The sequence below is a fragment of the Salvelinus alpinus genome, chromosome 2 (assembly GCF_045679555.1).
Source record: "Salvelinus alpinus chromosome 2, SLU_Salpinus.1, whole genome shotgun sequence".
In the NCBI taxonomy this organism is placed as follows: domain Eukaryota; kingdom Metazoa; phylum Chordata; class Actinopteri; order Salmoniformes; family Salmonidae; genus Salvelinus; species Salvelinus alpinus.
Window position 1 is genome coordinate 125,584,500 of NC_092087.1, and position 12,064 is coordinate 125,596,563.

Sequence of the window (12,064 nt, forward strand, 5' to 3'; positions counted from 1 at the left end):
CGTCGTCCGGGTTAGGGGATGGTTTGGCCGGTGGGGCTTTACTTGGCTCATCGCGCTCTAGCGACTTATTGTGACGGGCCGGGTGCCTGCAGGTTGACCCCGGTCATCAGGTGAAAATTGGTGCGGCTGGCTTCCGGGTTAAGCTGGCGGGTGTTCAGGAGCGCGGTTTGGCGGGTCATGTTTCGGAGGACGCATGCCTCGACCTTCGCCTCCCGAGCCCGTTGGGAAGTTTCAGCGGTGAGACAAGATCGAAATTGGTCAGAAAAAGGGAGTAAAATACAACAACAAAAAATAAAGGAGGTTCTTGCAGAGATCGTAGTTGCCCCATTATTTAACAACAGCCTCAGTAAGCAAAGTGTATGATGGTTTGAAGTGGGAGGTTGTAGTTTTAACTGAAACTCTTTTCTCACAGTAGAGAAGCCCTACAAGTGCAACCACTGCGGTCGCAGTTACAAGCAGCGCAGCTCCCTTGAAGAGCACCGAGAGAGGTGCCATGTGTACATCCAGAACAAAGGCAACGCTGAGAGAGGTGAGAGGCCCTGGAACACTCCTACCCTCTTTTACACACACACATTTCAGACACACACATACACACTTACACAAACGCACTTTAGACATACACACATACACACTTTACTCATGCAATCTCTCACACACACACACACACACACACACACACACGCGCGCGCACACACACACACACACACACACACACACACACACACACACACACACACACACACACACACACACACACACACACACACACACACACACACATACAACATTCGCAGGAACTCACACGCAGATGTGTGCACATTCTGTTATCTACTCACACATTTGTGCACACACGCATACACACATACACATTTGCTGGCTGCAGAGTTGTGTAGCTTCATTCTATTGAGTTCATGGTCGTAAGTTAGCCCACCATTACAGCTAAATAGGTTGTGGCTGTTGCGGTGGGAGACGTTGTGTTGTAAGGACACCAGAGGGGAAGTCAGTCAGAAGAGATGTAGGACAAACGTCTCGGTGTCGTGATCTGACTGCACACCCCCCAGAAGTCTGTTCGCCTGCCATAGTGGACAGCCAAGACGGTTGCGACACAAACAATACTCTATTGTTTTGTGGTCGGTTGAATGTCGTAAGTACGGCAGATAGATAGCGTGTGGTGAGGAAGCACATCCTCGACCTGCGGTCTTCATCCTGCAGACCTCACTAGTCGATGAGGCAAAACACCAGGAAGTGAGGTCACAGGCTTTGTTATCTTGGCTGCGCTCAATTTTTTTATTGGTTTCTCTGAGGGTGAGTTTCATTTTAAAGTAATGTTGTTTGTTAGTCCTGTAAAAGAAAAAGATAATTTCACAACCTCAAATGCTCGAGGCAGTAGACAGTTGCAGCACAGCGGACAGAAAGCACACACTTTGTCCTTACTGTACCTCTGTACTGCTAAGAGACCTCTCTCTCTCTCTCTCTCTCTCTCTCTCTCTCTCTCTCTCTCTCTCTCTCTCTCTCTATCTCTCTTATCTCTCTCTCTCTCTCTCTCTCTCTCTCTCTCTCTCTATCTCTCTCTCTCTCTCTCTCTCTCTCTCTCTCTCTCTCTTTCTCTCTCTGGGTCTCTCAGCCGGTGAGGACACCCACGTGTCCAGGACTACTCACATGGGCACGGAGCGCGCTCTGCTCCTGGACAGGTTGGCGAGCAACGTGGCCAAACGCAAGAGCTCTATGCCACAGAAGTTCACTGGTAAGACCAGTCTGACTCATTCCTCACTTACAGTTCAACTGTCTCGAAGGCTGTCACCTTGGTAGGGTTAACTAGGCATGGGCGAGTGTGTGGGCGGTAAAAACTGCAGATGTTTCTTGTTGTTGTAGATATAGTCATTCAAACAAAATTAGGAATTGCAATTTTGATTTGATGATTCCTCTGTGACTAGACTGACGGTTGCTTATTCTTTTGAGAAATTGCTAATTTGGTAATTCAATAGCAAGTTGATTAATTGTCTGTGTGTAATGGGTCTCTGATTACTGGCTTCATTGCTGCACCTGTCAGGTTTTTACTATAATCCTTGCTGCTGCTGCTGCTGTATTGGTGTTTACTGTCAGTTGCATTTAATTCAAACAAATGTACGTTTTAATGATTTTTTAAAAAGTGTATCATATTGTTGTCTGTCTAAGCTACATGTCTGTCTGTCTGTCTTTTTCGCTCTCTGTCTATTTGTCTCTCTATCTACGCAGTTCTCCTGTCCCCCTTGCTTTGCTTGCCAAGCAGGAGTTCTGGGCAGAACGCCAGCCTCATCTACTGCACCGCGCCATAGGGTGGTAGACCACTGCCCTAATTTCCCTGCCTGATGTATATGTTAGGTGGGTATGGTTAACCACGCATAGGAATAGAATGCCAATAACATGAAGCAATCGTGGGAGATGTGCCTTTTGCACACTGGAACACTCTCACGCACAAACCGACAAGTATAAACATCCAAGTTGTAGTGCTTCACTGAAACTTCTACACTACTACGACTGCTGAGTGTTTGAAAACCGTCAGTTTCAGTAAACGAGTGATTTGTCATCACGTTGACTTCCCAGACCCTAAGGCGTTGTATCCATTTCCAATACCCAGGTCACACTTTCTTGTCAAGCGTCTCCGCTTATCATAAAGTGTTTAGTTTCAGAATTCGAGTCGCTGCAAAGAAACAGCAAAGTGTCTGGCCTAAAGGGATCCTCCTATCACCCTATCACCCTGACAAATGAACTGAAATCTTGCAATATAACGACCACAGGAGGAAAAGAGAGGTGGTGTGTTCGACCACATTGTTGAAAACAGGCGAGAGCGCGAAACGTGAGCAGATGCCTCCGTCTCCTCTTGTGGTGGAGCAGCAGCTGCAGCCGTGGAGACTGAGAGGCCTCTTCGTCTTCTCCTCGTCTCTGTGGCTGAGTCCTAAATGGCCCCCTATTCCCTATAGTTCACCAAATGGCACCCTATTCCATTGTGCATTATATAGAACAGGGTGACGTTTGGGACACAGATCTCGGTCCTGTCACGCCCTCTCAGTGTTCGTTCTGTGGTAGGAAGCTCGTTTATCTACAGGGTCAGCGGCTGCCTGCTAGTTCTCCATTGCATGAGCTATCAAGATTTCAATTGTACAGAATGTGCTTTTTATCTTCAAGTGTGACCAAGCTTGCTCTTTTGCTGCTGAAGCTCCTTATGGTTAGTGGAGGTGGCTATCTTGTGGCTCCCTCTCCACTGCACGTCTCTGGCTCTTTTCTGAGAGCGAAATGGTTACTGCAGAGCCATTTATATAGAGATATATGTGTATATATATATGGCCATATGTATATATAGAGAGAGATATACAGTTTATGTATTTTTGGCTCTGGGTTAGTGGCCCCACCTGCACAGTGCTGAGTGAGTGAGTGCTGAGGTGTCTCTCCCTGTGTGGGTGATCCAGGGGACAACGGCGTGTGTCTGGACCTGAGCTTCAACAGGGAGCTGATCCACCGCTCTGACGTCATGGACCTTCCCCTCACCTCCCCAGGATCCGAGAACCAGCACATCCACCAGCCCCTCTACACAGGCCAGGACCCTGACTCTGCCTCCCCCCACAGGGCCTACCCCATCCCCCTGAGTCGCGCTGACATGAGTCCCCTGGCCCTCACCAATGGTCACAAGCTGGAGCAGCAGCAGAGCACTGGTCTCGCCTACCTGCCCCGGCCCAGCCAGGGCCACCCTAGCATGGACTCACTCCACGCCGATCGGGCCCAGCTCTCCCAGCCTCTCATCTACAGCCTGGGGCACCTGCTGGGGCCCAGTCCCCACAACAGCCTCCCACACCCCCATACCCAGGCTCACGCACTCCCAATGCCCCCCCTAGAGGCTCTGAGGGTGGTAAGGAGCGAGGGGGAGGTAGGGGTTGGGGTAGGTACAGGAGCAGGGGCGGTGTACCCCTGTGGTCATTGCAGGGTGTGGTTTCTGGACTACGTCATGTTCACCATCCACATGGGCTGCCACGGCTTCCGTGACCCACTGGAGTGCAATGTATGTGGCCACCGTAGCCGGGACCGCTACGAGTTCTCCTCACACATTGCGCGCGGCGAGCACCGCCTGGAGTTGAAGTAGTATAGACACATTTGCACGTGAACACACACACACACACACACACATACACCCATACATATAGTCAGACTCCTAAACGGAATAATGCATACACATTTATACACTTACACATATGAATTGTGTACATACATTACATACACACAAAAAGATCTCAGGGACTTTCCTTTTTGTTTTTAATTAGCACCAGTATTACCACACACACACACACACACACACACACAAAGAAATGTAGCATTTCAGTAAAGTAGCATTTAAAATGTTTTATCATACCTTGACTCAAGTGCCAACATTTATTTATGACAAGTGCCAAAGTGCCAAAAGTATAAGACAAGTGCCAAAGTGCCAAAAGTATAAGACAAGTGCCAAAAGTATAAGACAAGTGCCAAAGTGCCAAAAGTATAAGACAAGTGCCAAAAGTATAAGACAAGTGCCAAAGTGCCAAAAGTATAAGACAAGTGCCAAAAGTATAAGACAAGTGCCAAAAGTACAAGACAAGTGCCAAAAGTATAAGACAAGTGCCAAAGTGCCAAAAGTATAAGACAAGTGCCAAAAGTATAAGACAAGTGCCAAAAGTATAAGACAAGTGCCAAAGTGCCAAAAGTATAAGACAAGTGCCAAAGTGCCAAAAGTATAAGACAAGTGCCAAAAGTATAAGACAAGTGCCAAAAGTATAAGACAAGTGCCAAAAGTATAAGACAAGTGCCAAAGTGCCAAAAGTATAAGACAAGTGCCAAAAGTATAAGAAATCAAGATTATCTGAAAGATAATCATTGATCAATAGTTATTTTTCCATCTAAAATGATGGAAATCTATGTTTTATGTGGGACTACATTTTATCCTACTTCACTAAGCCACGGAATAACTTTTCTAAAAAACCTATGTATTTTTCATTTTATTTTTGATGACTATTCAACAAAAGTGTCAATAGAAGTTGCAATGCCTGCTGCTTTTAGGATGTGATATACTACAGTATGTCCAAATGTCCTCTGTATGTACAGCAGTATTAGTTCGACATAGTACTGAGTACATTTTACCTTCACTGTAAGCTGACTGACAGATTCTGCTGTGCGTTTTGTTTTCCTGTAAACTGTACTGAGGTTCAAAAATAAAACAAGATAATTAAAGCTAATCTGGTCATGTGTGGACTGTACCTTGTGAAAGAAATAGCAAGAGCCACTACAGAAAAGGACCGTCTTCTTAATACAGTCTATGTGCTAATAAAAAAAACGATCCTCATGATCTCAAAGTTCATGTGTCTCGTTTTAGGCTGTAGTTTGAGAAGTTCACAGCTTCAAAGAAAGACAGCACTTCACAGTACACTCCCCTCTTCACAACTCCTCAAAGTGAAACTGTTGCTCTGTCCTGGATTTCAACTTACAGTATTTATCTGGCGCTCCCAGAAGTCAAGGAGATGTTGTTGCTATGATACACGTGCTGTGAGACTGCTCTGTAGACATGTTCTGTGGCTCTGCTGAAGCATGTCTGTCCATAGAGGAGACATTATTGCACAAGCAGACAGTCATTAATAAAGAGCATGTAGGATTGATAGTAGGAATTATAATTTATTTCCGCTTGATTATTTTTCATTAATACCAATGTTTCGGCTGTGTTTTATGTACATACAGTGTGACTTTAATGGGGAACTGTGCTTGCATATGAAAGTTGGCTAAAGATATGGCCGGTGGGAGCTAAATGTAAAAACACTCTTGATTTGATTTGGGAGAAAGTTCCAATCACATTATGGGATTTTGAGATCCATTGTCCAACCCGGAGGCTGGGGCAATTGACTGATAGATTTCATTCTGCTTTTGTTTTTACTAGAAGACGCCCTCTGGTGGCTAAAGCAGGTCACTATTGTGGTTCGTCACCCAGTCAATAGTCTTGTTCTCCTGCTACAGTATACGTCTTCAGTTCCACTTAATATGAAACTAGAAGTCTGGCACACAGTAAGCAATTCCTAAAGTGCAGAAGGTCCCTTAGGAGAGAACTTGCCTACCCCAATCCAGATAAGAAATCCTCAAACCAATCGAAACTGCTTCTGTTCACCTTCACCTGAGTATCAGTCAGTCACACCAGTAACCTTAGGGCCAACTCACATACCTCATAACAACAGGTGTAGACTAACAGTGAAATGCTTACTTACGGGCTTTCCCAACAACGCAGAGAGAAAAAAATATAAATCATTGAAAAATAATAACACAAGGAATAAATACATAATAAGTAATGATAACTTGGCTATTTACACGGGGTACCAGTACCGAGTCGTTGTGCAGGGGTACGAACGAGGTCATTGAGGTAGATATGTACATATAGCTAGTCTTATCAGTAACAGCAAGCAGGCAATAAGTTGACGAGCCAGCCACATGTCAGACAGACCAGGGACACAGTGAGTCACGACTCGCTGCTCAAGCCGGTGTCAGACCACCAGAACAGGTGTGATTCTCATCCAGAATCAGCACTCACTTCCCCTTTCTCTCTCTCTCTCTCTCTCTCTCTCTCTCTCTCTCTCTCAATGCAGAGTTGAGTGAAGAGACTTGATACTTATAAAGCAGGCTGTGCTCTCAATGAATATTCCCAGATATGCTTATCAGGTTGTTTGTTGTAAAGATGACAGGTTTGTATGTCTCTGCATTAAAAACAATGATGCAAAAGAGATATTTGTCAATGTTGAGAGTAAACTGTAATAGAAACAACAGAACTGACTCCTAGGTTGAAAGGGGAGTATAGAAGGGTAGAGAGGTGGGGTGGGTGTCAATGGTAGAAAAGCATACATCCAGTCATTGTTACTTCCCTCTTTTGATGACCCAGGCCTTTGTCTAATTTTCTCTATCTGCCCAAGTGTCCCTGTAAAGTTTCCTGTCTCCCTCTCTTCCACAAATGTAAAACAAGTTACCCAGCAGCAATTTAAATCAAATCAAATCAAATGTATTTATATAGCCCTTCGTACATCAGCTGATATCTCAAAGTGCTGTACAGAAACCCAGCCTAAAACCCCAAACAGCAAGCAATGCAGGTGTACAAGCAGAGGAGAACTGCTCATAATATTGTCCAGAACAGAGCAAATGGGATGGCATTAAACACCTGGAAACCATGTGTTTGACGTATTTGATACCATTCCATTGATTCCGCCCCAGCCATTACCACAAGCCAGTTCTCCCCAATTAAGGTGCCAACAGCCTCCTCTGAGAGACAGAAGTAATCAATCGACCATGGAGAACATACGATGCACAATGGATTAGGGCTCACAGTGACATCTATTGACTGAATCAAGGTCTAACTTATTTTTCGTTCAGGAAATTGCTTTGATTGATAATTACACAAATTGGGAGAATTGACACTACTGGTGCCTCATGGGCAACAGCAAATGCTGAAAAGTTCCAGTGGTATGTGGTTTCTGACAACTGTTATATATACAATACCAGTTAAAAGTTTGGATACACCTACTCATTTAAGGGTTTTTCTTTATTTTTACTATTTTCTACATTGTAGAATACTAGTGAAGACATCAAAAGTATGAAATAACACAAAAAAGTATATTTTCTATTTGATATTCTTCAAAGTAGGCCCCCTTTTCCTTGATGACAGCTTTGCACACTCTTGGCATTCTCTCAACCAGCTTAATGAGGAATGCTTTTCCAACAATCTGGATGGAGTTCCCCAAAATGCTGAGCACTTGTTGGCTGCATTTCCTCCACTCTGCTGTCCAACTCATCCACAAACCATTTCAATTGGATTGAGGTCGGGTGATTGTGGAGGACAGGTCATCTCACGAGTGGCGCAATGGTCTAAGGCACTGCATCTCAGTGCTAGTGGCGTCACTACAGACACTCTGGTTTGAATCCAGGCTGTATCACAACCGGCCCTGATTGGGAGTCCCATAGGGTGGCGCACAATTGGCCCAGCGGCGTCCGGGTTTGACCGGTGTAGGCCGTTATTGTAAATAAGGATTTGTTCTTAACTGACTTGCCTTGTTAAATAAAGGTTATATTTAAAAAAATATATAATAATAATAATCTGAGGCAGCACTCCATCACTCTCCTTGGACAAATAGCCCTTACACAGCCTGGAGGTGTGTTTTGGGTTATTGTCCTGTTGACAAACAAATGATAGTCCCACTAAGAGCAAACCAAATGGGATGGTGTATCACTGCAGAATGGTGTGGTAGCCATGCTGGTTAAGTGTGCCTTGAATTCTAAATAAATCACAGACTGTGTCACCAGTAAAGCACCCCCACACCATCACACCTCCTCCTCCATGCTTCACGGTGGGAAACACACATGCGGAGATCATCCGTTCACCTACTCTGCGTCTCACAAAGACACGGCGGTTGGAACCAAAAATCTCAAATTTGGACTCACCAGACCAAAGGTCAGATTTCCACCGGTCTAATGTCATTGCTCATGTTTCTTGGCCCAAGCAAGTCTCATCTTCTTATTGATGTCCTTTAGTAGTGGTTTCTTTGCGGCAATTCAACCATGAAGGCCTGATTCACGCAGTCTCCTCTGAACAGTTCATGTTGAGATGTGTCTGTTACTTGAACTCTGTGAAAAATGTATTTTGGCTGCAATCTGAGGTGCAGTTAACTCTAATGAAAGTATCCTCTGCAGCAGAGGTACCTCTGGGTCTTCCTTTCAAATCAAATCAAAGTTTATTTGTCACGTGCGCCGAATACAACAGGTGTAGACCTTACAGTGAAATGCTTACTTACTAAGCAATAGTGCGAAAAAAAGGTATGTGTGTGTGTGTGTGTGTGTGTGTGTGTGTGTGTGTGTGTGTGTGTGTGTGTGTGTGTGTGTGTGTGTGTGTGTGTGTGTGTGTGTAGGTAGGTAGGTAAGTAAAGAAATAAAACAACAGTAAAAATACATTTCAAAATAAGAGTAGCAAGGCTATATACAGACACCGGTTAGTCAGGCTTATTGAGGTAGTATGTACATGTAGGTATGGTTAAAGTGACTATGCATATATGATGAACAGAGAGTAGCAGTAGTGTAAAAGGAGGGGTTGGCGGGAGGTGGGACACAATGCAGATAGCCCAGTTAGCCAATGTGCGGGAGCACTGGTTGGTCGGGCCAATTGAGGTAGTATGTACATGGATGTATGGTTAAAGTTCCTATGCATATAAGATAAACAGAGAGTAGCAGCAGCGTAAAAGAGGGGTTGGGGGGGCACACAATGTAAATAGTGCGGGTAACCATTGGTTACCTGTTCAGAAGTCTTATGGCTTGGAGGTAAAAACTGTTGAGAAGCCTTTTTGTCCTAGACTTGGCACTTCGGTACCGCTTGCCATGCGGTAATAGAGAGAACAGTCTATGACTGCGGTGGCTGGGGTCTTTGGCAACTTTTAGGGCCTTCCTCTGACACCGCCTGGTGTTGAGGTCCTGGATGGCAGACAGCTTTGCCCCAGTGATGTATTGGGCCGTACCCTCTTAAATGCCTTGTGGTCAGAGGCCGAGCAATTGCCGTACCAGGCAGTGATGCAACCGGTCAGGATGCTCTCGATGTTGCAGCTGTAGAACCTGAGGATCTCAGGACCCATGACAAATCTTTTTAGTTTCCTGAGGGGGAATAGGCTTTGTCGTGCCCTCTTCACGACTGTCTTGGTGTGTTTGGACCATTCTAGTTTGTTGTTGATGTGGACACCAAGGAATTTGAAGCTCTCAACCTGCTCCACTACAGCCCCGTCGATGAGAATGGGGACGTGCTCGGTGCTCCTTTTCCACAGTCCACAATCATCTCCTTAGTCTTGGTTACGTTGAGGGATAGGTTGTTATTCTGGCACCACCCGGCCAGGTCTCTGACCTCCTCCCTATAGGCTGTCTCGTCGTTGTCGGTGATCAGGCCTACCACTGTTGTGTCGTCTGCAAACTTAATGATGGTGTTGGACTTATGCCTGGCCATGCAGTCGTGGGTGAACAGGCAGTACAGGAGGGGACTGAGCACGCACCCCTGGGGAGCTCCAGTGTTGAGGATCAGTGTGGCAGATGTGTTGCTACCTACCCTGTGGCAGTCCTCATAAGAGCCAGTTTCATTATAGTGCTTGATGGTTTTTGTGACTGCACTTGAAGAAACTTTAAAAGTTCTTGATATTTTCCAGATAAACTGACCTTCATGTCTTAAAATAATGATGGACTGTCATTTCTCTTTGCTTATTTAAGCTGTTCTTGCCATAATATGGACTTACCAAACTGGGCCATCTTCTGTAGACCACCGCTACCTTGTCACAACACAACTGATTGGCTCAAACACATTAATTTAATAAGGAAAGAAATCCCACAAATTAACTTTTAACAAAACACACCTGTTAATTGAAATGCATTCCAGGTGACTACCTCATGAAGCTGGTTGAAAGAATGCCAAGAGTGTGCAAAGCTGTCATCAAGGCAAAAGGTGACTACTTTGAAGAATCTCAAATATAAAATATTTGTTTATATGTTTTACACTTTTTTGGTTACCACATGATTCCATATGCGTAATATCATGGTTTTGGTGTCTTCACTATTATTCGACAATGTGGAAAATAGTCCAAATAAAGAAAGACCCTGGAATGAGTAGGTGTGTCCACACTTTTGACTGGTACTGTATGTATAAATTCAGTACACACAAATAATCAATACTGCTAGTCTATATGTGACATGGTTATGTCTTGTTGCATTTATGGGTGGGGCTTGGCAGTTAATTAGCACGTTTTTGGCTTATTCCTGGGCAAGACCTAAACCATGTCACATATACATTCATCTAATAATTTAATTTCATAGAAAAGCAAACACAGAATGGCAATAACATTCTTATTTTTGAAATGGCAGAGCGGAGTGGACAAGTACAAGGGCTGCATCACCAGTGCAGGCAAAAGTATGGAGTGGACCCAGCTGTCCTCGGTGGTATCATCTCTAGAGAGTCCAGGGGTGGGACAGGACTGGTCAATTGCTCAGGTTGACAATGGAAATGCCCATGGGCTAATGCAGGTAATATAAACCTTTGAGAATGAATGTGAGACTCTGGATCAGGGGTTGAAATGACATAATTACAATCATGATTATATGCAAGTTGTAGAGATGTCATTTTTACACCCATTATTATAATCTGGTTGTTTAATTTCAAACATTTTTTTACCCGCTGTGCAACTGCTTCCCAGGAGGTCATGTCTAATGTGGAATTACTTGTTTTTTTATTTTACCTTTATTTAACCAGGCAAGTCAGTTAAGAACAAATTCTCATTTTCAATGACAGCCTAGGAACAGTCCTGTCCCACCTTGTTCAGGGGCAGAACGACAGATTTGTACCTTGTCAGCTCGGGGATTCAATCTTGCATCCTTTCGGTTACTAGTCCAACGCTCTAACCACTAGGCTACGCTGCCGCCCCATTAGTGTTTGATGAACATTCTACAATACAATATGAGTCTACAGAATCTACAATTCTATTGGAGATCTCTATTCTTTTTCTAGGTTGACAAGCGCTGCCACAGTCCAAAGGGGGCATGGGACAGTCAGGAACATATCGACCAAGGCACACAGATGTTGGTTGGCTCCTATTCAGATGTTGAGAAAAAATATCCTCACTGGACCAAGGAGCAGAAGCTGAAATGTATTCACTGACTCACTCCTGGATTGAGCTGATGAAGCATACATGTTGTAGTACTGTATGCAACTACTAACCTATTGTGTTTATGCTTTTCATGGGCGTTGGCAGCCTACAATATGGGGGCTGGCAGCATCTCCTCATATGAGCAGGTGGACGCTAAAACCACTGGAGGGAATTATGCCAATGATGTTGTTGCCAGAGCTCAATATTTCAAAAAGCATGGCTATTAAAGTCTCACAGGCTGACTGGCAGTCTGTCATTCCAAGGAAAGAGAATTACATCCTTTGTTTTTGAGGTCTGCTATAAACTCCTGTTAAAACGTTGGATTACAATTTAATGTTATGTTCATAAACAATAGTTGTAATAGGCTATTA

The 12,064-nt window shown here is 44.4% G+C and overlaps 1 protein-coding gene across 7 annotated transcripts in view; it reads left to right on the forward strand.

Annotated features, from left to right (window-relative positions):
• The window catches only part of LOC139568613 (zinc finger protein Aiolos-like), a 28,280-nt gene extending 23,040 nt beyond the window's left edge, over positions 1-5,240 (forward strand). For all 7 annotated transcript variants that reach the window (XM_071390555.1, XM_071390556.1, XM_071390557.1 and 4 more), the window contains 3 exons: positions 413-529; positions 1,625-1,744; positions 3,447-5,240. In XM_071390555.1, coding sequence (XP_071246656.1) covers positions 413-529; positions 1,625-1,744; positions 3,447-4,114 — 905 coding nt within the window. In that variant the 3' untranslated portion in view covers positions 4,115-5,240. The remainder of the gene's footprint in view (positions 1-412; positions 530-1,624; positions 1,745-3,446) is intronic.
• Positions 5,241-12,064: the final 6,824 nt, after the last annotated feature.